This window comes from Harpegnathos saltator, unplaced genomic scaffold (genome assembly GCF_003227715.2).
Source record: "Harpegnathos saltator strain DR-91 unplaced genomic scaffold, Hsal_v8.6 scaffold8, whole genome shotgun sequence".
NCBI lineage: Eukaryota > Metazoa > Arthropoda > Insecta > Hymenoptera > Formicidae > Harpegnathos > Harpegnathos saltator.
The window spans coordinates 1,975,135-2,000,000 of NW_020230648.1; the positions used below are offsets into that span (position 1 = coordinate 1,975,135).

A 24,866-nucleotide genomic window follows, 5' to 3' on the forward strand; every position below is an offset into this window, starting at 1 on the left:
TGAAGTTATGAAAATTATTCGGAGCTTTATCATAATAATGTGAGCAGTACCGAATTTTCTTTCGCAATTTTGATGTATCCTTGATATATCATATAAATTATTCTTAAGAACAAAAGCCGACCTAGGAATATATATATATATAAACACAAGTATCATGAATGTTATATATAATAATTATTTGTATAGATAAATGGTACGTTCTGATATGATTCTATGTCAGTAATTTTGAATATATCATTCATGTATAATTTATATATAAAATATATTTCAGATAATATATTACTGTAAAGTAATATATTATATACATATATAAGCATATACATTATATATTTTCCTATATGATATAATGTAACATTAATGTATATATATGTGTGTGTGTGCGTGTGTTGTGTGGATGTGTGTATGTATATATATATTGTCCCATGTAATATAATGTAACACAAACATATATATTATGACGACATCAAAAGCATATAAATATAGACATATCTTCAACCGTGTTTTCATTGTTTTATGTCGAATTAGTAACTAAAAGAATGCTAATGTGCGTATATATTAAAAAAAAAAAATTCTAAATTTTCTTATATTTCGCGATACTCGAATACACATATACATACACATACACACCGAACGTTGCGTATCTTCCTTCCGGACAATTTCGATCTCAAGCGGTGCGAACGATCACATCCAATATCCTGACCGTGCGACACATTATTTGAATTGATGATTGAGCGGCATGTGGCGATTCTAATGGATCCGATGATGTTCTTATGACTTATACTTACATAATATATTCTTATAATGTTTATAGAATATTATAATATATTATTATTGAAAAAACAAACATTAAATAATATAACAACATTTGATATGCAACGACTGATATATAACATTAATGTAGTTGTATATACAATTAAATTAAAAAATCAAAAATAAGATATGAAAGTTCAAACGATAAAAAAATTTCACTATATATACTTACCTGCAAAAATTTCCAAGTACTTTTTCACTTTATACCTTCTAACAGTCTGACATACCTGATACTCAGTAAACTACAAGTATCAGTAATATAACATACATTGTATTGCTAAAAGATTACATTTGCCATATTTGTTATGTATCTTGAGTCATAGATATGTTATATTACATATGTAACAGTTACTAGTATTGCTTTACTGAGATATAATCATGCATATAATCATCCCAGCACAAACACAGTAATGTGACATATATATTTTAAATACATAACAGTAGAGACCTTGAAGTAACCAGTTATGTAGCAAGTAACATAATGTATGTTACATGTACCACTAAATATTAGCAATAAAAGCACTTCTATGATCTATTTAAGATATGTAACACAAAGATCTAAATGTTCTATTTATGATGCATTTTTATGTATCAGGTTATTTAGATCTAAATAATAACAGCCGCGGTCATTTTGATTAATGACATTAAGAACGTTGAAATTCATGGGAAATGTGTTGAAATAAAAAGATACATCCATAAAATGACAATTTTGATCGACTGAGCATATTTACTCAATTATAAAATATTCCGAGAACATTTCCTTTTGGTTGCGATAATCATTAAATAGCCATGTAATTAATTATTATTAGTTAAATGTTATGTTAATCTTATAGTTATTAGTTAAACGTTAATTTTATGGCTATCTATAAATTATTAGAGCAAAGGGAAGGATTTGAAAATATTTTACAAATGTACTTAATTAATTACAAATATCGTTATATGGACATATTTTTTTATTTCAATATATTCCGCAAAACTTTTGGATGTTCTGTCGTTTTCTACAGCATCAATCAGTATAATTGCAACTGAGAAACCAGAAATCTTAAAGATTAAAAGAAAGAGGTAATATACCTACATTAATATATAAATGACGATAAAGTCGTAATCCCATTTAGTTGAACATGATCGATTATTATTCATCGTCGAAACATTGCACGTACCTTGCAATTTACAATACAATACCTATAATACAAAATACTAATAGTAATTGCCTGATAATAATATGAATAATAGTAATAACTGAAGTATGAAGAGTGAGACGAAGGATGAATGAAGAGGAGGATGGCGATGAGAAGGCGGGCGAGGAGAAATTAAACGCGGAAACGCTAGGAGATAATAAACAGGTGGTTCGGGGAAAATTCAGTCGGTCGCAATACGTTTATCGAGTCGCGGCTCTCAATGGCTCCTTGGCACGCGTAATTCTTTTACGTCGGAGCGTGTACAGAGAGTGCTGTCGCGAGGAACGCGTGTACGAGTAACAGTTTCTGATCCTCCCGAAATTCGCTCGTTCGATCTTTCCTCGACGAGAGATTTGCTTAACAGTCCGGACTTCCAATTTTTGAAGCTTTCCAATCAATGAGACGCATGCAATGAACGCAAGATACGCTGGCGCGCGACGTTCTTATATTTTTCCGATTCAATCACCCTCGATCATTGATCAACTGAATCATACGATGTTACTTGACGTGACAATCAGGATGGAAATTCACGAAAGGCGAGGCAAGTAAATCTCAATTGTGATCCCGAGGGAGGATCATAATCGGCGTCACCTGCCACTGGTACACATCCACCTCACGCAGTTATACACCGCACACACGTCACGCACCCGCGAGGCGCGGATTAATCGCTAACGGGAGTCCCGGCGCATGATTACCCAGTAAGAATTAACTTAATTAATCCGGCAGGAGCGTCAAATAAAAAGAAACGAAATGCGGAATTTCAAGTTGCGTTACGTGTTGAATTCCTCGAACCTCTCTAATGTCCTTATATCGCCGTCGATTACGAGCATTTTTATGAGTATTTCGTCGGAGAGAGTGTCGTCACCTTCCTCTCTCTCTCTCTCTCTCTCTTTCAACCCTCTGCCCTTCTCTTCGACGGATCTCCCGCCGCAGCCAATTAATCCTCGTTACGCGGCGCAACAGCCTGTATATATACATATACTATACATATATAAATACTTTACTGGTATGTTTTAACAGGAAAGAGTTAAATTCGTACGTGTACGCACGCAGCGGCGACCTCCGTGCTCTTCTCTTTCGTCAGGACTATTATCGATGCTGAATCGCTAAGCGATTTTCGCGGCTAATCCCGAGATCGCCGATCTTTCAATCATCCGTGCCAACAATGTTAAGGAGGAGAAGGGACGGGGACGGGAGAGAACAAATAAATTACAAAGTATATCCTTACACAAAATGCACGTAACTTTTTCTCTAAATGTAACGTTAACTTTTTCTCTCTCTCTCTCTCTCTCTCTCTCTCTCTCTCTCTCTCTCTCTCTCTCTCTCCCTCACTCACTCTCTTTCTTGTCCTTCTCAGATCCCTTTCCTCTCCTCATCGTTACTTTCTCTCACACGCACACGCGCGCACACATTCACACTCACGCACGCACGCACGCACGCACGCACGCACGTACGCACGCACGCACGCACACACACACACACACACACACACCACACACACACACACACACACACACACACACACACACACATTCTGTCTTTCTCTCCTAAAAATTTTGATATATTATAAGATTACTATTTGTGTGTATGTGCGAGCGCGCGTGTGCGCATGTGAGCGTGCGTGCGTGCGTGCGTGTGTGTGTGTGTATTACTTTTGGCAGGAATGTCGTAATTATATATAATATATCGACCGCATTCGGCATGCGCTACCGGGAATCACGTAGACCGCGCGTGCCACGTGCACGGGAAAGAAAAATAAAGCCCCGCCTCCTGATTGATCTCTTGTTTCTACATAGTACGAGCTGTCATGACGCACGCGCGCGTGTATTTTCTTTTTTCATTTTACTGACCTGACGAGAGCTCGCGGATCGCGCTGTGAATAATCCTGCGAACGATGCGTGATCCAACACGACGTGAATATCCGGTGAATATCTTCCGATATTCGTTGAACACGCTTCGATTGTTGCATTCGTTGCACTTGTCGCTAAGAAAATAAGATACTTACACGCGATTAATTGTTACGGAGAAACACAAGAGAGTTCCTTGAGTTGCGTCATAAAATTAAATCAGATGAGACATGTAAAAGAGAGGCCGTTGTGTTTTTATACAAGGAGAACTTAGACAATAAGATACGACGGAGAAACATTGCAATTTTAAACGCAATGGCTTTTTATACGTCGAGAGACGTCTCGCGATATTCACGCCGTGCCGGATCCTGATGAGTACTTACATAAAAAACGACGACGAAATATACAGGAGGAACATTTGAGAACGTATTTCCGCCTACGGTACTGACTCGGCTCTTCTCACTCGGCTTCTTGAGAAATTACGCGGCGACTTACACGCGCTCGCACATGTCGTCGCACGAAACATGATTGTTTTTTCTCCTTAAGATTCGCAGGAAGATGCACGAAAATGACGATCAGGAGGAATGGCCGCTTATGTCTACAATAGTGAATGCGGTGAAACGCAATGTGAGATGAGATAATCGTTCGTAATTATAGAGGATACTCGAGGGGACACTTGCAACGTTACTCAATATAGCGTATAATATTTACAATATGTAGCATTGTCGCCGAGAGCCGCGAGATCCTTCGTTGCGTCCTTCTCGGACGCGAGAATGCAGTTGCATCTGCACGGCGATTTTGTTTTATCAGCGAGTCACGACGTAACACGCGTATGTACATGTCGGGAACAGTCGATTATTGACTGGCGCGGGGGATTTTGACTCGCGGACTCACACGGGAGCTCGAGAATTCGATTGCGATCGTGTCGGTACGGAACCGGAGCGGAGAAACCGATCTCTCACTGATAATCCCGATCGAGCGAGGAGCACGGCGCGCTCTCGAACTCACTCAGCAAGAATGCGCGCTTACGAAAATCTTCAACGTCTCCCGGCTCAACGGAGCATCACGTGGATGGAAGAAATACGATTTATTTTATACAGGCTGGGAAGGTAGCGATGGTGCGTTAACCAAGTATATTGCTGCACGTGTTTGCACGACGCGACTACGTTGCACACAAGGGAGGGCTCGGTTAGTGCAGCATCTCGTAGTCGCTATATAATTGTAATAGCGCGGTAATATATATATATATATATATATATATATAATATTAATAATCATAATATAATATAATATATATAATATATATATATATATATGTATATAGTAAAATAATATAATAATACTAATAATATTTGCAATTACAAACTAGGAAGAATCTCTAATGACTTCGCGAGTAGAGCTTTGTGATTAGGCATTTGAGCAGAGTGTCTAGACACGTGTGAGAAGAAAGACGCTAGTCGAAACGTAAATCCGCGCGTGTTCAATTAACAACTAATTCGTGTTACATGACCATTGTCGCGTAATCGTCAGAGTCATCATGATCGGGACTTCGCTGGCGAAGGACGGTGATGGGGATCGAGAGTGAGCGAGACTGCCGCAATGCTCGCTTAAAATCGGTTTAAAGGCGACCGTGCGTAACTGCAATACTCGACGGTTTCAACTATTGGGACTCGTGCGCAAAGTGACGCAGAGTGACGTCGTCGTGTAAAAGTATTAAACACACCTCCTAGTTCGATAGAAATGTGGAAAAACCAACCGATATGCATCGCACATTCACACGTCGCGACTCACGCACGCATCGGACATTTTTTTTCTTTCTCTCCCCTCTCCCCTCTCTCTCTCTCTCTCTCTCTCTCTCGCTCTCCCCCTTTCTACTTCGTTCTTCGTCTCCTGACTCGGATAATAATGACAATTGATTTTTGCTCGCCGCTTTCCTCTTCTCTTACTTATTTTCTCTTGCCCTTAGGCCGCTCTTGACGACGCAGCGAATCAGCTTGCGGATCTGTCGACGACTCGCAGGGAGGAGGAAGTGATGGACGACTTAGGATTAATCGATCGGTCGATCGTGGTGCGCTCGTGCGCTACAAACAACCCTCTACTGCGGTGCAAACGCGAATCGGACATACGTTCACACTCGTGGACTTACGATAATAAAAACGCGCTCGAATATATATCTCCTCCATTGCTCGGCTACGGTTTCTACACGCTCGAAGATTATAATATGACTTACTCGGCGAGAGGTTGTCCAAAAGTGACCGCGTTTTATCTTTTAAATACGGCAGCGTGTCCGCGTATCGTGGCGGAACGCCGACTTCGTTCGCACTGAATCGACCGTTGGCAACAGTTCAAGAGCTCGATGCGCACGGCAATCACTACCGAAGGCGGGAAGCCTCTAAATATATTGACTCTGAAATCGCGATCTACCGTTTACATGTTGTAAACTCGCGACTCCTCTCCTCGTCGAGGAGACACGAGTGAATCCGCATGCGTTGTGTAAATCAGCGCCCGTTTTCTCCTTCATTTACTGCAACCGTCCGCCACCCGACGACGCTTTCACTTGGTTCCCGACGACTTTGGGTATCGCGCCGATTATCTTTACGCGGTTCTGCGGAGTCTGTTGCTGCTGCTGCTGCTGCTGCTGTTGCTGCTGCTGCAGTTGTTGCTGTTGCTGCTGCTGCTGCTGCAGTTGTTGCTGCTGCTGCTGCTGCTGCTGCGGCTGTTGTTGTTGTTGTTGTTGTTGTTGTTGGTGCTGCTGCTGCTGCTGCTGCTGCTGTTGCCGGTTATCGCAGAATTGTGGCGGCGGTGCAAACACCACTTCATCTTGACCGCTGGCGGACGGACCGGCGTTGAATTCTGGCGGTGGTGGCACGAACAAATCGTTGTTCTGTTCCTCGGCATCGGCCTCGATCGGCGGCGGCAGCTGGGCCAGACTGACCGCGTGCCTAGTCAACAGACCGCTGCCGCCGTAACCTGGTCGAATCTTGGGATTACTGCCCTCTTTCTCCATTGGGCCGGCAGCCATCAGGGTCGCGCCCGGATGCTGATTGCTCTCATTGGCGAGATTTCGTAGATTGGCGGTATCGTCGAAACCCATGGGCGGACCCACCGGTACATCCTGGTCGGAACTGACGCCGCTCGAGCTATTGTCGCCATCCTCGGCGAGAGACTGTTGCGTCTGTTGCAGCAGAAAGTCGTTCGGATGACTCTTGGAGGACTTAAGCTGCGTGCGCACCTTTTGAATCTCCTCGACGCTGAACGAATGCGGCAACGAGCCACTACCCGACGAGCTCGAGCCGGACGTGTTGGAGTTGCCCGATGTCTCCCGCGTCGCTTCCAGTTTCTCCCGTGCCGCCGCCTTCTCCAGCTCCTTCGCGATTTCTGACTCACCGTCCTCGTCCGTCTCGTCCTCGCCCTCGTCGTCGTCATTTTCCGACTCGGACAAGCTGTAATCCGGCTCAGGGATCGGCGGCGCCGAAGTAGGCGGCGCGGGTCCGCCGTTGGCGCCGGGCGACGCGATCGACGAGAGATTCGTCACGGACGAGCTAGCGCTCACGCTCTTCTTCTTGCGCTCGCGAATACCGACCGTGCTGTGACTTCTGTTGGTCTTCAGCGGCTGCGCGTATTGATTGTTCGTTGAATTGTTGGTGTTCCCGTTGGCACAACTGTTAGCCACCACGTTGTTGTTCAACGCCTGTTGACTGCCGGGCGGCTTGAACGTCGTATTGGGCGCACGGAGGCTGTGGGACTTCCTAATGTGCGAGCGAGTCGCCGGTAGACTGCGTGAACGGTATCCGACGGTCTTCATGTCCTCCGGTGAGGCGTACAGCTTCGCACTGTTCGACGGTCGGAAACTCGACATCACGCCGTAAACACCCTCGACCGTGGCAGCCGCTAGTTCTACAAGTACCGAATATGACGATGTCCAATTGAGAAAGAGAGAGAGAGAGAGAGAGAGAGAGACGAGAGCAGAATAGCAAAAAGAGTTACGGGATAATTTTTACCTTTAACTTGCTGAATGTGTGCCATATTATCGTAAACGGAAGCCGGTGTAACAACGTCTGGCACGTTGGCACCGACATTCACCTTGACGACTTGACCGACCGGTGGAGGTGGTGGCGGATGATTCGGCGGTGGAAGCCCGTTTCTACCGTTTAAAGCATTCACGTCCTCCTGGCTTCTGTGTCCCTTAGGAGCTAGGAGGGACGACGATTGCACTTGCACATTAAGATCAGGCGTGCTGTGGAAGTCTCTATGAAGGTCGGAACCGCCGCCCAAGCCACCGAAGAAGCGTACTCTCGAGTGCGACTGCAAACGTAAGGACACAGAGGCTCGTACAAGGTGCAACTTGCCAAGTGATATATCGCCGCCTTGCTAAATCGAAAAAATTCGGAGCGTGAAGATTGTAATTGGAACTGCGATTTACTAGAACTGGTGTGAGCTGGTGAAATGGACGAAGGTGAAATAACGAAATGGGAGCAGGGAAATGGGAGAAAATATGGTACGAGGACGAAGCGTTTTTAAATCCTGCTAAGCGCGAACTCGAAGCTACTGTATGTGTGTGTGTGTGTGTGTGTGTGTGTGTAACTAATGACTGATAATCCACTACCATTACTGTCTCTCAGCGTGAGACGCTAATAAGATGTTAACGCTGTAGAAAACGAGGAGCACAGGAGACCAAGGAGAACAGATGGTTCTATCGTTACTATCGGCCTTCCATGCTTAGAACCGATCCCGAAGAGCGGAGAATAAGGAACTGAGGGATCTCGCAAACAAATGCGCAATTGTCAATCAGGAGGCGTAAACAATACGAAGCGTGAACACGAAGCTACAGAGGTGGCACCTGGCGTCCTCACGGACGTCAGATCACTTTCGTTTCTTTTTCGTTAGCAAATGGCTTAGTCACCTGAAATCATGCAAGCCACGGGCGAGCTAGAAACAAAGTATTTTCGATCAGTAATATAAGTAGTAGTCCTCGTCGTCTCGCCCGCACCAGGAACGCCCCTTGTTGTGCACTCGCACCGGCTTGCGCGCAAACTATAACACACATGCAAAAAAAAACGACCACCGTTACCATTGCCCAGAGAGAAGGATTCACCGAAGGGGCGAACGCCAGGCGACGCTGGTAGACTTTTCTAAAGGGGGTTATCCTTACTCCACAAGTGTTAACCGATTGCTACCGATACAAAACACGAGCAAAGAGAGCGAGAGAGAGAGAGAGAGAGAAATGTGTATTGGAGAGTAAGGGTTTGATATCAAAAGTATCTAAGGGGGTCGTTAGAGCTTGATAAAATACTACTACTGAATAAAACGAACAAACAGATACGTTAACATTCATTTGCTAGAGCAGCTTTCGCTTTTGCCGAGGGGCTTATTCTACTAAAGGGAGAACATTAAGAGAATCGGTCAAGAAACCGAGTGAGCGACGCGAGAGCACGCGAGTGTGCGAGCTCGCTCGTAACTTTGAGATTGCCGTCATATCCTTACTTTGCCCTTGCGCTTCATCTCCGCCACGCTCGCGTACACCCTGCCGGTCTTGGCGGGCGACGACGGATGCGACTTGGTAGACTGACCGGTCTGAAAGTGAGAGCTCATCATGGACGAGCTGTACTGATTGCCGGCGCTACCCTGCTGCCGCTGAAACAGTTCCTGGAAGAGAAATTAAAGGACAAAGCTCAAGCCTCGGTCATCATCACGTGCAGATGCCATTCAAATAGGTTCACAACGAGCGCACGGATTCAGTGATCGAGCAAGAGGACAATAGTAGCACTGGGCTGTCGAGAACGGAAGAGCTGTAAATATAGTTACTTCGAGTTCTGCGGCAGTGATCCTGCTGGAGGTCGGCCTAGATCGGATACTGGCCGTTCGCGGTTGTACCGGTGTATTTTGACCAGTATTTGGTCCGGTTGATGGCTGTTGCGGTAGGTGGATCGACTCTGCGCTGCTCGACTTCGCGCCCGTCGACGCAATCTCGTCGCGATCGTCTCTCTCGCCGCCCCCTTCTGCGAACAAGGATACACGACGGAGGACGATCGTTATACCCGGAATATCGTGCATATCAGTCTCTCTTGGCAAGGCTCGGTCTAATTTATTACCTAATCCCGCGACCATCGATCGCGCTCTCGCGCGACCCACGCTTAACGTGGTCTTCGGGTCCCTTCGCGGTGGTACGGGAGCTGGAGATCTGCCAAGCGTACCACCGATCACCACGCTGTTATTACCCTTGCGTGGTAAAGTTGCATACTGTCTCTGGATGGGTTGACTAGTTGGCAACGCGGCCGCCGACTGGGAGTTCGGAAGACTGATCACCGGCGAAACCACGGTCATTCGCACCAACTCTCCCGACTTCCTGATCAAATCGACCACGCGTTCGTGGGAGGCCGTTGTCACGTCCTCGCCGTTGATCTGCAAAATTTGCGTGAGAACACGACTTACTTGAGGAGGTAGAAGAAGTTGTATTTTGTCAAATTGTTAAAAAAAAAATGCTCTTGAAGGAGGGGAATATAAATTGTGAAATATCCTATTAATATATAAAAATATATTAAATATAAATATTATTATTGGGGGTTATCGGAGAGAAGTTTGTATGACGTTTCAACATATGTCTCTCTATGAACGTTGCATAAACTGTCAAAGTGAAATATTACGATACATATGTATCATTCTTGAAAAGTGACATTTCAATGCTTATTTAGTTAATTTAGTAAATGTTTGATCGAAATCTCAGTTGACTTTGCATCGTTACCGAGTTCTGAAGATGGAGAATAAAGACATATTTTCGATATGTGACGTTTTTCTGCTACAGCGAAGGGGGAAAAAAACGCAGTGCAGGCAACGGAGAAATTTTGTTAAGTGTATATGAAGACGATGCTATATTGTTTTATCAATTACAGGCTCATTTCTCGAGTGTTTAGTGTTATACGTAGGTTGCTCGGAAAGTTTCCGCAAAATCGCACAGGAACATACAGAGTCTGCCAAAAGACTCCAACCATGAAAGAAGGAGGGCGTACTAGGTGGCGACGGGACGCCGTGCGTTCGGGACCTGCATCTCATTTTTCGTTCCGAGGAGAGAAAAATATCGAGAGCGCGGTAGTCGCTAGACCGGGAATCGAACCCGGGTCTTTCGCTTCCGGAACGGTTGATTATTCCAAAAAATAATGTTTGAAACTTAAAACAATGTTTGAAACAAAAGTTGTAGGGCTTAAAAAAGCTATCAGATATTGATAATTGTTTGACTTTGGAATGACCTTGAGAAACGTTATCAAGGCCGACATAAAAATCTTAAATGGAGACTCCAATTTCTTATTACACCGTCCTTTTCCACCAATTAATTTGAACAACTTTTGTCTGAAACATTTTTTTATTTGCCTAATATTTTTTTAGATATTTAAGAATAACTTGGTAACTTTTTCAATATTTAACTTACGATATCTCGCTAACCGTTTGTCAGGATAAAAAAATGGTACTAGACTTTTCTATTCTATTTGATCTCAAGAATATATTGGTACAATAATGCTCTATTTTTTGTTAATTTATCGATCTTTCGAAATTTCAAAATCATCAAATTAACAAAAGTCAGGGCGCTATTGTAATAAATATATTCTTGAAACCGAGTAGAATAGAGAAGTCTAGTACCATTTTCTTTTTATCCCGACAAAAAGCGAGAGATATCGTAAGTTAAATATTAAAAAATTTACCCAGTTATCCTTAAATATCTCAGAAAATATTAGGCGAATGAAAAAAATGTTTCAGACAAAAGTTGTTCAAATTAATTGGTGGAAAAAGAAGGTGTAATAAAAAATTGGAGTTTCCATTTAAGATTTTTATGTCGAGCTTGATAACGTTTCTCAACGTCATTCCAAGGTCAAACAATTATCAAACAATATCTGATAGCTCTTTTAAGCCCTGCAACTTTTGTTTCAAACATTGTTTCAAACAATCATTATTTTTTGAAATAATTAGTCGTCCCGGAACTTTTGGCAGACCCTGTGTAATTGACTCTCTAAAATTGGCTTTACTGTTTTAGTAGAAGATACTCTCTGTCGCAATCAATACACTTTCCATTCGATTAAAACCAGTCGAGCAACAACCTAACAAACTCATCTACAGTCTTGTTGATGTCAGTGACACGACGCCTAACGCCATTTTACGGAAACTTTTAGGGAGCAACCTACGTATCAGCCTCAAAATTTGACACGTTAGCACTTTGAAGAGTGCTTTGTTAATTTTGATGAAAAGAAATTATGAACCTGATAATGAACCTTATACCGAGCCCCTGTTGGAGGAGGGTTGAATACATGTATATTATTTGGGGGGGGGGGTAACTCGAGAAGCATGTCCGCGAAACTCACTTGAATAAGAAAATCTCCTTTCCGGAGACCCGCTAGATCCGCCACACCTCCTTGATCGACGTCATCTAGATACTGCAACGCCGGGTATCTAGCGGACGGCGTCAGTTCCATGAGTGGTGAAGTGGCCTTAGCACCACGCAACACGAAACCGAAACCTTTTCTCGAGCGATGAAGAACAACTGTACGGGGTTCCGACGTGACGCTGTAGATTCATAACAAGATATATCCCATTGAGGCTTTTGCGTCAGAGCGGCGCGTTTCTCCATAATACGGTCAATCGGCTAAGACTTACGGCTTCTTTAATCTGGGCGCGGTAGCGAAGTACTTGTGCTGCGATTCCCTGCGGCCCAAAACTCTATTCCGTCCGTCCCTGGCGGGCTGCGGCGGGCCGAGCGGTATATTCGTGTGACGCAGTCTAACCTCCTGAACGCAATGCGCAGGAAAGAGGCCAGTGCCCTGGCCGCGCAGAACCCCTTCCAGGAGGCCGCAGTCGGTAGCACCGGTGACTGTTAAAAATAAAGAAACAAAAACACGCTTGCTATCAGAAAGATATTGGACGTTACCTACAAAACAGAAATTAAGAGAGACAGAGGTGAGAGACGAGCGTCACCCAGATGGCTGAATGTGATTACACATGACGCTGACTATATATCACGTTAATTACGGGGAACACACGTAGAAAGTCACGGAACACATCGAGAGCGACGTTCAACATCACCGTCAACAGGGCTAAACAAGAGTGTGAGAGGGCGGTGCGTTCGAGTTGCCTAGTGTGGTGGTACCTTCGAGAATGTCGCCTTGATTGATAGTCAGATGCCCGGTGATACCGCTGTTGTAGCTTTCGACACAGACTACCGTCGTACCAGGAATGGATAACGAATTGGTCGTGTCGGACTGCGAAGTTCCCACTCCGGAACTGTCGCTGATCACGTCGGACGCCGTGTCGCCGAGGCTCTTGTCTAGAAATCGACAACGGTCCACTACTCATCACGATGTTTCGTTTGGCCTGCGTCGCCTTACCGAGCGATAAAACGCCATGCATGATCGAAATCCTTAAGAAAGATAGAGATAGAGATAGAGATAGAGATAGAGAGAGAGAGAGAGAGAGAGAGAGAGAGAGAGAGAGAGAGAGAAAATATAGAAGTAGTTAACTGGCTGTTAACGCTAAATCAAAACCTCAGCGCGTTCGACTTGAAAAAAATCATCAACTCAACTCGGCTCTGTGTGTGGCTAAGAGCGTTCTACACGACGGCAAAAAGAGCTCTAAGTTGCCAGCCGCGACGCATTCGTCCGCATCCTAAGGGCGCGGTCTCTAAGAGATTAAGCGTTAATGCGTGTCTGTCTCTCCTGCCTGCACGAGATCCCGTCCAGCCCAGCTCGCTGGGCGGCAGGGAGGAGTCAACTTGGATTCTCTAATATCCTCGGGGACACCAAAAATGGAAGCATGCACGAACCATCAAAGCCAACGTTCGAGCAAACTCTCTCTCATAGTGTCTCTCGACCACCTTTCGCTTCGTCGGTTTTTGGTGGTGATGATGATGATGATGGTGTCATTTAATAATTAATCGTCCGTCATTGGACGCACTCTCTCGGCTGTTTCATTGCGACACGAAGAAGAAGCAACGCGACCAATTCGATATTATATTATAGGGACAGAGCAGGTTCCGTCTCCTCTCGTACCTTTTGACCAGCTGACTCTCTCTAGACGACGGCGGCGGCGGCGGCGGCGGCGGCGGCGGCGCTCGTGTCCGCAGTTGATGGGTCATCGAGGAGCAGATTTCCGGTCTCTGGTCCCCTTACCATCGAAGAGAACGGACGCAGAGAGGGGGCAGGGAGGGGCATAGAGAGAGAGAGAGAGAGAGAGAGAGAGAGAGAGAGAGAAAAAGAGAGAGAGAGAGAGAGAGAAAAAGAGAGAGAGAGAGAGAGAGAGAGAGAGAGAGAGAGAGAGAGAGAGAGAGAGAGAGAGAGAGAGAATAGTGTACCTGTGACGATGCTGGCCGAGTCCTCGCCGGACGGTTGATTGCTGCCTTCGGACAAGCTCGAGCTGGCCGAGCTGAAAGGTGCTAAACTTCTGCTGCTCGGCGACGGCGACGGTGGCATCTCCATCGTTCTGTGCATATCGAGGCGATGTTGCAACTCGAGCCGATGCTCTTGCAGCCTCGTCAGACCCTCCATTCTTAAGTTCTGATAATTCTCCGCGGCTGCCGGTAATCTTGAAATGGTGCGTAACTCTTAGGGGTACACCGGCGGTCGTGCTTCGCGCTGACCAAGCGGCGAGACGCGGCTTCGCGCATGCGCATACGACGTGCGAATCGACGTGGTCAGTACGAAGCATCGGGACGAGCGCGGGTGTACCGGGAAGGAACGTCGTTCGGCGTTCGGCCTCGCGACGGCGACGAGGAGGCATCGACGAGATTTACGCGAGATGAGCGTAAATCATCCGTGCCGGACTGCTAAGCTCGGAGAAGAAAACTCGGAGGAGGGGAAGAAGAGAGGAGCTCCCTCCCTCTCGCGCGCGCGCGCGCGCGCGCGAGACTGTGTTTGTTCTCTCTTTTCCTTTTTTGGATTTTTCGTTTTTTATTTTACTCCACACGAATGGATCTTACCGCGCTCTATCTCTCTCTTGGCAGTGGCGACGACGACGGCGGGGGCGGCGGCGGCGGCGGCGGCGGCGGCGACGGCAATCTCGCTCGCTCGCTCGCGACTCAGCGCGGATCGCGAGATGACGGACGGCCTTATGCTTACCTCGCGTTAGGATCTCTCAGGGAGTTCGGGCTCTGGTATTCCGACGTCAGTCGGTGGCCGTTCTGTTCGGACGGTATTCTCGGTAAGTCGTTTCGACTGCTCGACTCTACGGACGGTACTCTGCCGAGGCTTCCATGGTGATGGCTCGCGGTGGCCGACTCGACGTTTGCGACGATCGCGACGCTACCACTGGAGGGATATTGTTCCGTGGACGGTACTCTGCTGAGGCTCGCCGCGACGGCCGGGTACTGCTCCGTGGACGGTACTCTGGTCAGGGTACTGATCGGGTACTGCTCGGAGGAGGACGGTACTCTGGTCAGGGTGGCGGCCGGGTCATATCGCTCGCCGGAGGAGGCTCTACTCAGCACACCGTGCTGCGTGTAGTTCTCTTCGGACGCGACCCGGACGAGCGTGCCGCCGCTGGTAGACGACGGAGGTGGTGGAGGGTACGGTTGCTCCGTGGACGGAACTCGGGTCAGATTCGCCGCGGTGGCGTATTGCTCGGCGGACGGTACTCTCGTGATACTCGCGTACTGTTCCACCGAGACGGTTCTGGTCAGGGTACCAGCAGCGACGGCGCCGGCGGCGTTTGACGCCGCGGCGTGCTGTTCAGTGGACGGTATCCTGGTGAGGGTGCCCAGATTACTCGCCGAGCAGCTCGTCGTCATCATCGAGGTGCCGGCGAAGGCCACCGAGCGCCGCTTCGGGTTGTAGCGTGGCGGCCCTTTAAACGGTACTGGAAAATCGAGGGTTGCAAGGTTAAGTAAAGAAAGGATTACTTAGCCTTACAAGTAGGGGACGCGGGCGCGACTCGCACTCTCTCTCTCTCTCTCTCTCTCTCTCTCTTTCTCTCTTTCTTTCTTTCTCTCTCTCTTTCTCTCTCTTTCTCTCTCTCTCTCTCTCTCTCTCTCCCCCTCTTTCTCTCTCTCTCTCTCTCTCTCTCGTCATCTTCTCGCAGACGAGGCACGGTTGACGCGAGTCTTCAAGGGTGAACCGTGAAATTGCGTCGAGCAACGCAAGTCGTTGCTACCGAGAAGCGCGGCCCGCGCGATTGCCGAGAACACAAGCTAACCGATAACACTGAACCCTAAACAGTAGAACAACACTTTTGTCTCAAGAAGATCGGCCACCACGTGAAACTGTACAAACAACGTCGTGAAAGAAAGGTACAGGACGATCAGTGATGGATATATTTAGATCACGTGACGATACTCCTCTTGTCGATCTTTCGACAATGACTCTTGCTTAACGAAGGCGAAATGACAGAAATGAAACCTCGAATTGCAATCCGTCGAGAGGAAAGCGCTTTCGGTAGCGGGCGGCGCTTCATTTCATCAAATTCAGCTAAGTAACCTTCACTTCTTTCATTCTTCACTTTTGACTTCGACTTCTTTTCGCAGTACTTTACTCTAACAGAATCTCGGTCTTAAACTTCTTAGCTATCAAGATATCTTATTTCAAAGGCTGTATTTCTTGCCAACAAAGGGACCATTTCGCTCTTTAAGGAGGAATATTTTCACTCTGTCCACCAATCACATTGATCGCCGAGCATCCTGCGCGTGTAGTCGAGCAAATCTTCAAGTACACCATAATCCTGATGAAGTCTACCGGATGATGGAGTCTTCGCTCGTAAATCGGTAGATTTCACGAAGTCACGAGCATTAAAGACTAAATCGGGTGCTGCTTGTACTGTCTAGGGTTATGGATGTTCACGTGTACTGTCAGCGCACGTAGTACGCGTCGTCGGGGGTGGGCAGGGGAGGGGAGGGGGCGGGGGATAACGTTGTTTCGTGACCGAAACAGATACCGAACAAATCGCTTAATCGCCGCGCGTTAAGTACCACGTCGACATTTATACGCCGTCATTATCCGCGTTTCGTCGATGAGCGAGCATGTTGATCCGCGCGTTACATCGCGTATTCAACGCGAAGAGTTACGTTCGGAATACGGGAGGCCGAGGCTCCGTTCCACGATCGATCTTCCGGTGTCACGGAAGATCGTCGTGCGAGATTTTTGCAAAGCGGATTTACAAGCGGTCGCCGTCGCAACAAGCACGCACGCACGTACGCACGCACGCACGCACGCACGCACGCACAATGTTACTTCAGGATGGCAATGATGACGGTTATTGGCCGCTCTCCCCAGGCAACCCCGGACAACCAGAAACTGCTCCTTGTCGTTTCAGGTGCTGACTCGTATAGGGTGTGCCGGGACCAGCGGGAAGTGAAAATGCGGCGTTGCTCTTCGAGTTACGAGTCAGCGAGAGTACCGAACAGCAGAGGGAAAACAGTTTACGAACTGTAAGCCGTTGGAAATGAAAGGCTTTCTGCTCGGCGTTAAGCTCGTCTCAGAGATGCGAATAAATACTGAGACATTTTCAACATTCGCTCCCCGTCCGCGGGGAGCTTTACCTTAATGGGATTTTAATTTGAGGCTTTAACGGGGAATTCACCGGGGAGGGGGAGGGGGAGGAAGCGAGAAACAATAATCTTCCCTCGAGTCAGGAGCAACGCCACGCGTTCTCACGAGCCGTCAATTCCGGGACACCTTGTATATAGAACGGGAAAGCGGTAGAAAGCACACGCAAGGATAACGACTCCATCCCCGTTGCGTTGTATCCGTTTTGTGCGATACAATGTGCTCGAGATTGCGGGTAGTAAGTCTCATCGGAATATGTCATGTGCACAAACGATCGACGTCGTCGACGCCGGGTCGTCGGGTTTCACGGGGAACGTATCTCCTCGTATTCCTAGGCCCCAGGGACTCCGACGATCCGCGAGACCACGTGGATTCACAACGTACCTCGAACTACCAAACATTACTAGTCAAGACACTCTTGCAAGTTCAATGCTGCCAGAGAAAATGACAATGCGACGCAATAACTGTGTATGCGCGAATGTGCTCGATATTGCGTTCAACAAATAATTTGTGTTCGTCGGGATGGAATTTTTGCGTGTTGCGTATTGAAATCATGTGTGCGCGTTCATCGAGGAGTAAAAATTTTCCTATCTCGGAAAGAGAGAAAGAGACGATCAAGCGCTTCTTTCTTCATTGTTAAATGCGACGTATGAATCAAGAATAATTGTATTATAAATATAATTCATTTTTTCTTCCTTTTTTTTTTATTAAATATGGGTGAACTTCCGGAAAGCATCCGCGCGCCCTAGTGACACGAATTTTGGCGAAGATACTCCAAGTGATCTCAAGTTAGTGCTCCTGAATGGATTTTCACCGGCGAAGAAGTTTAATACCAAAACAGTTCAAATGGCGTTATATTAAATTATTTTTTTGCAAATACATACCACGATCACATGTATCTGTCACCATTTGAATGTGTGAAAAGATTTCGCTGTCTTTTCCTTTTTTCCTAAATCCAAAGATAGAGCAACTCTACTCATCGCGATGGGGGTTAAGTCAAGTTAGGTTAGATTAAATTTAATTAGCACACGCAGAGCTATCCGTTTCTTCCATCATATAAATATATAACCTGGCAAATTAATCTGCCAATGTAGCGTAATATTAATTGCGATATGTGATATCTCGTTTGAACAATTATTGGCATCAGATTTACGGCGATTGAGCGTGAGTGGTTTCCGGAAATTTGCCCCACACTGTTCCGAAAGTTCCGAGATGTGTTCGTTCGTTTCGTTTTGTTTCGTAGTATCAGATAAGAAAAAAAGAAAATTCGCGGCCTCTGCTCGTTGGCAAATGTTATACTTATCGGCCAATTTTCGGCTGTGTGACCCCGCGACCTCTGGCAGCACCGGTTCATTCGACAGTTATCCAAAGATACAGTACCATTAGTTATTGGAAAGCAATCTATCAAAAGGTTGTGTCGTTACTTCTTCTCGGTACCACAAATATATACTCGACGCCATACACGGACCATCACCACCAAAAGTCCTATGATATGGTTGTAATCTTTACGTACTCGTCACACACAGTACACAGACACAGGTATATAGAGTCACATTTATTACGATACGTATCAGTCACACTTACAATACGCGCGTCTCGTGTATATATATATAATATATACATATATATATATATATTATATACAGTTCCAGAGGCACCCTTTCTAAATGGCTACACACAGTCGAAACTACTCGCTAACGCCAAGCTCTACTTACAGAAGGAAAGCAACGTGCACATGCCTCATGCCATGCTCGACCAATCATGCCGTATAAATAAATGCCTGCGCGATATAACTAGGTTACGATTTCTTCCTCTCTTATCAGATAAGCGCGGCGGTTATCGCGATCTTCGTCACTACGTCATCACACTTCGCGGCCGAGTGCTATTTTTTCTTGTTTCTTCGGCAAACAATCGCGCTTCTTAATCTTCATTAAGGAACAGAACGTACGAGCGATATCGGCGATAACGCGCGACACGTAGACGACACGTTAAAGCCTCCCGATGAATTATTCCGATAAGTTGCTGCGCTAAGCGTCCCCGAGATACGATCTCGAAATCTGCCGCCGCGTCATATCGGACTAAAACTCCGATATCCGAGTAATACCGAAAGAGAGCGGGAAAGAATTTCGGGTTTATCTGATAAGAGCGCGTACACGCGTTAATAAACAAAGGATTCCAATCGAACTGAGTCACGTCGATGATGCGCGCGCGCGCGCAGGTGTGGCGAACGAATATAGAAAAGAGTCCCGGCGAATAATGAGATTACGGTTTATCCGTCTTCCACCAAGCAGGGTACGTCCCATTCGTGATCCCGGAAGGAAGATACCCCGGCTACGCTGGTTATCGTCGTTGTTGCGCGCGCGGAGATTCGCGAGAACGGACGGAACAATGTCCGGAGACGAGAGAGGGAGAGAGAGAGAGAGAGAGAGAGAGAGAGAGAGAGAGAGAGAGAGAGAGAGAGAGAGAGAGAGAGAACGCGCAGAGGGAGGTAGACGAAGGAGACCGTCAACGTCTGTCGTTTATTCTTGCAGCATCATGCCTCGACCTCTCTTCCTCGAGAGCAAGTCCCTCGTCCGGATCCCCCCTCCCCTCCCCTCCCCGCCCCTCTCCACCGGAGCAACCCCGCGCGTTCCTCTCTCACTCCCTCCTCCCCCTCCCCCCCCCGTGCTCTCTCCCTCGGTCATCTCGGCCATCGAGCGAGAGCTCGATTTTTGACATTTAGTGACGTCCATAACTCACCGACTTCCTCCGGCTGATAGTTCTTGATGACTTCGGCGAGCTCCATGTTGCCGGCTATCACGGCGACTTGGTACGGCGTTTGGTTCGCGTAGTTCAAGCTGTCCTTCTGCGCGCCCCTGAAGAGTAGCTGACGTATGCACGAGGCGTCCGTGTTATTCACCGCGCACACGTGCAACGGCGTGTTACCGGACGCGTTGCGCGCGTTCATGTCAGCGCCGTAGAAAAGCAGGTGGTCCAGATGCTGCACTAAGTTGTTGCGACATGCCTGCGGAGGACGGAGCGTGTATTAGGCGCGGAAATCATCCGGCCAAGTTAACCGCATTCTTCGCGATCTCTCGCGTGCGCTGCAACGCGCGCTGATTCCTTTCCGTCCGTGCGTGCGTGCGTATGTACGCGCGCACGCGCCCGGAGATTCATGAATGAAACTACACGCGTAGACGAGCTTTGCATTACACGAGCGGAGCCGTGAGATTTTTTAATATAAAAAAAAGGTTGACAACTTTTCTTTTTTTTAATTGATACTTCAATTAAGGGGACTGGATTACGGAAGGGGTCAGAAACTACTGAAAAATCGTGCTTGTTTCTTGATAATATTTTGTGACCAACTAAATAAATGTGCGAGAATGAAAATTTTTCGATATATATTTATATAACATATGAAGAGTAGAAAATTTTTGTTTATTAACGGATAAATATACGTCCATTTAGATTTTAAACGCGTTTCTCTCGAAATTTTATCGCTCAACTTTTTGCAATGCAGTTTCTCCGAAACTGAGCTTCGTATCGATTTGAAATTTTAAAGCAATAATATTTGTTCATCTGGCTCTCAGATGGACCAGATGGACAATTACGTCAAAATATTTCATTTCGAGATACTAATTTTTTATTGTAAAGGAACTGAAAAATTTGGATCTTTTCCTAATAATAGCTGCCATTTTGTTAATTTTGTTCGATTTTTTTTCTAGTGGTTCATTGGATAATGATAAGCCTCCTCAAGATTTTTAGCTAAAATTCGTTCTGGTCGGTCCATCGAGAGTCGAAATATTACTGCAAAAACGACAACTTGAAAAAAAGAGGAGAGTATTTTCAGCTATATATATCGTATATTTATACGAGTATTTGTTAATAAACAAAATTTTTCTACTCTTCATGTATGGTATAAATATACCTAAAATTTTCATTCTTGCACATTTATTTAGTTCGTCACAAAATTTTATCAAAAACAAACACGAGCAATTTTCAGCAATCTGACTCTCCAGTCCCCTTAATAATATATAATCTTAATTCAATCAGCATCGAGGCTCGCGTAGAAAATTTCTTGGAATCTAATTCAATTTCCAGAAACCTACGCGAATTCGAATAACCGCGGGGAAAATTCCTTGAAATCTAATATAGTCTTTTGAAATTTATATCCACAGCTTCAAGAATTGTAATGTCTCAAATATGCGGTTCTAAGTGGACAAGTCAATAATTTTTTTGGCCTTCATTTTATATTAGACTTTTTTTTATATCCTATCTGTTTATTTATTGTTCTATTGAGTATACGACAGTTGATGTAAAATTGGGATTCCCCGTTTGATATCATATCGACGTTGTTGTTTGAAAAAGAACGCGAGTTTTCACAATATTTCTATTTAGACTCTAGAAACAGAGAATCCAATATTTGAGGTAAATATGAAACGTTCAATTGATAACGCAACTCGGACAACCAACTCTTAAGGCAAACATGATATAATATTTTAATCGGAATCTAAAAATCCTGAGAAATTTCTACGCGGCAAATTATAAGAAAAGCTATTCCGACGCGTAGTCGGAAGAGCACAAATAATAGAATTCAATATCCGACTTTTATTAATAAACGATAAGGAGATAAGTTGCGCAATTAGATTTCATCGAAGTCTGTTCGTTTGTACAGAAGGACTGTCAGCGAGGAAAGGCTCTTATTACTCTTCGCCGCTATTAATTCTTCATTATCTCGACATCGAAGTTTCTTATCCAAAGTAAATAATCTACGAGAAAGAACAAGCGAAACCTGATGAACTTCCTGCCAGCCCTGGAGATCTTGCGCTCCTATCGTCGCGTGATCATGAAGCAACGTTTCGCAGAGCATCGGATCGGTCTTGTAAATGACGCTGTAGTAGAGCGGCGTCAAACCCTTCGTGTCCTTGTAATTCGGACTGGCGCCCAGCTCCAGGAGCGTTTTCACCGCCTCCAAGCTGTTTCTTTCAACGGCGCGGTGCATCGCCGTTAGACCCTCCTTCGTTCGATAGTCCAGCAAAGCGCCGCCGTTGACCAACGCAATTATGACCTTGGACGGCTTTTTTAAGGTCGTCGCCAAGGTCAACGGCGTCTCTAAAAGCGCAGATAAGAAGACCGAACTTTTGTTAACTGCTCTCCGAGCAATTCTCACTGCTTTTTTGTAGACATAAAAATGTAAAAGACATCTTGCAATTTTCTATCTGCGTGGTGAGAAACTGTCAAGATCAGATCTTGAAGTATCAATACAACCGAGTCCGGGTATCGCATAGGCTTGTTTTGCGAGAGATTTTAATGTTTTGGAACTTAACGAGCTAAAACCGACAAAAACTCGCAACTCATCACTTGTGACGTTCGCAATTATACAGGGTGTCCCGTTTTAAACGAGCCAGGATCGAAAAATCTCGAAAAATATGAAAGATATGAAGAAACATTTCAGACAAGAGTTGTATGGTTTCAAAGAGGACATAAAAAACAACTATATCATTTTGTGCGTATCAGATGGCGCTACTTTCCAGACTGATTCACTGATCGCTATTTTTCTTAAATGGAAATCCCAATTTTTCACTACATCATCTTTTTCTACCAATTAATTTGAACAACTTTTGTCTGAAACATTTTTTTATTCGCCCAATATTTTCTGAGATATTCAAGGAAATTTCGATAACTTGATAAAAGATACTAAATCTTTCATATTTTTCGAGTATTTGCCTGGCTCATTTAAAATGAGACAACCTGTACGCGTCATTTTATTAAGCATCTACGATGAAATATATATAAATTATATATAATATATATAAATATAAATATAAATATATATAACAATATAATGTAATATAAATATAAATATATATAAAAATATATATAAATTACCTCCCGTCTCCTGACAATGGAAATTAGGATCCAAGCCCTTGCTGCACATCTTCGCGATCTTCTCGACCTGACTGCTCGCCACGTAATCCAGTAACCTTCGCAAATTCGTCCTGGTGTGCATAGCCTTGAGCTGCTTCTCATCCAAATGCAGCATCTTGTACACCCGCCTTTTGTATTTGAGCTGCAATTTATTTCGAGATAATAATTTACACACTCGGAAAACGATATGTGCCGTTCGTTCGAGCGGACGAGCGGAGAATGATCATATTCGCAGATAACGGCGGCGGCCGCGGCGCATCGCTTTTCATCTCGTCGAAGTAAAAAAAAAAAAAAAAAAAAAAAGAAAAAGAAAAAGAAAAGGAGAAACTATATTCTCCTCAATCGCGGCCGGCGAATTATTTTTACCGCGACTCGTGTGTTTCTATATATATATATATATATATACATATATATAATAATACGGCGGTAATACGACGCGGCTGAAACAAAATGGCAAATTACGCACGAAAGCGGGATATACAGACATTTGCAGCCGACTGATCGTCGCGTGCAATTTGTCGGCGGTATAGATCCGCAATAGCGCGGTAGTACTTATGTAAATACATCGGCGAGAGAGCGCCGTGAATGGCTATCGGGTAAGCATATCTCATCGCTGGATCGTCTCACCTAGACGGCTATAATTGCCGTTTCTTATAATCTACTATGAATACGTTCGTCACGCGTATTTCTCTGTTATCGATGAATACGCAATATACCGGACGTGACATAAGATGTGTACAAAGTACCAGGACTTCGCCTTCGGGAGATCGGACCTGACTCTCGCACTCTCTCTCTCTCTCTCTCCCCCCCCCCTCTCTCTCTCTCTCTCTCTTTCCGCGCCTTATCGAAAATTCAATCTGAAGCTGTCATCCTTTGTGTATCCTTCCGCTTCTCTCGCGTCATGCGTATTTTAAATTTCGACGGAATTTTTGTCGGGCGGAAATGCTGCGGGAGAAATTAACGGAGAAACGGTTCTCTCGATTATCTTACCTTTCTCTCTCAGCGATATATTGAAGTGTTTGCAATATTATACAGGGCGGCCCACGTAAAGTGTGACAACTCAAAAGCTCTAAAAACATTTGTCGTATCAAAAAATTGTTCGTGACAAAGTTTCATGTATTCGAGAGGGCTTTCTAACTATATAAACAAGAGTCCGCTCCCGCTCTCCTCTGAAGGGGGGTAACTTTGTATTTTCAAACGGGATCTCCTGTAAAATACTACACATTTGGATTTTGCGGGTAGAAACGAGTAAACTTTATCTGGAATATTTCTTTAAACAATACTTCTATCAAAAGTTGAAAATATTTAAGCTTTACAGTAAAGTGCATTCAAACTAAAGTGATAAAGCTATAAATTAAATAAAAGATTTTACAGTTTTTCATATTTTTCACTTTATTAAATGTTCAAATTGCTGACCACTCACATTTAAACACTCATTAATTCTTTTTGCAAAATTTTATCGAACTCTAGACAACATTTGTGTATTACATACTCCTGAATAAAAATGCAACTAGTTGCCTCGGTCGAAAGCTAGTAGTTAAGAAGCCAAGTGAAATTTGCTAAATGAAATTTCCTAGTTCGCTGATCGGATCGTCTCCGATGATCGTCTTGAT

The 24,866-nt window shown here is 45.1% G+C and overlaps 1 protein-coding gene across 11 annotated transcripts in view; it reads right to left on the minus strand.

Annotated features, from left to right (window-relative positions):
* Positions 1 to 5,450: 5,450 nt before the first annotated feature.
* Prosap (SH3 and multiple ankyrin repeat domains prosap) overlaps positions 5,451 to 24,866 on the minus strand; it is a 231,773-nt gene continuing 212,357 nt past the window's right edge. For 7 of the 11 annotated variants that reach the window (XM_025306690.1, XM_025306694.1, XM_025306693.1 and 4 more), the window contains 13 exons: positions 23,215 to 23,395; positions 22,118 to 22,437; positions 20,086 to 20,350; positions 14,929 to 15,664; positions 14,166 to 14,395; positions 12,966 to 13,142; positions 12,476 to 12,689; positions 12,184 to 12,385; positions 9,928 to 10,237; positions 9,641 to 9,834; positions 9,320 to 9,481; positions 7,837 to 8,140; positions 5,451 to 7,732 (listed from right to left, as the gene is read on the minus strand). In XM_025306690.1, coding sequence (XP_025162475.1) covers positions 6,357 to 7,732; positions 7,837 to 8,140; positions 9,320 to 9,481; positions 9,641 to 9,834; positions 9,928 to 10,237; positions 12,184 to 12,385; positions 12,476 to 12,689; positions 12,966 to 13,142; positions 14,166 to 14,395; positions 14,929 to 15,664; positions 20,086 to 20,350; positions 22,118 to 22,437; positions 23,215 to 23,395 — 4,671 coding nt within the window. In that variant the 3' untranslated portion in view covers positions 5,451 to 6,356. The remainder of the gene's footprint in view (positions 7,733 to 7,836; positions 8,141 to 9,319; positions 9,482 to 9,640; positions 9,835 to 9,927; positions 10,238 to 12,183; positions 12,386 to 12,475; positions 12,690 to 12,965; positions 13,143 to 14,165; positions 14,396 to 14,928; positions 15,665 to 20,085; positions 20,351 to 22,117; positions 22,438 to 23,214; positions 23,396 to 24,866) is intronic. The other 4 variants (XM_025306698.1, XM_025306696.1, XM_025306695.1 and 1 more) reach the window with 3 other exon arrangements.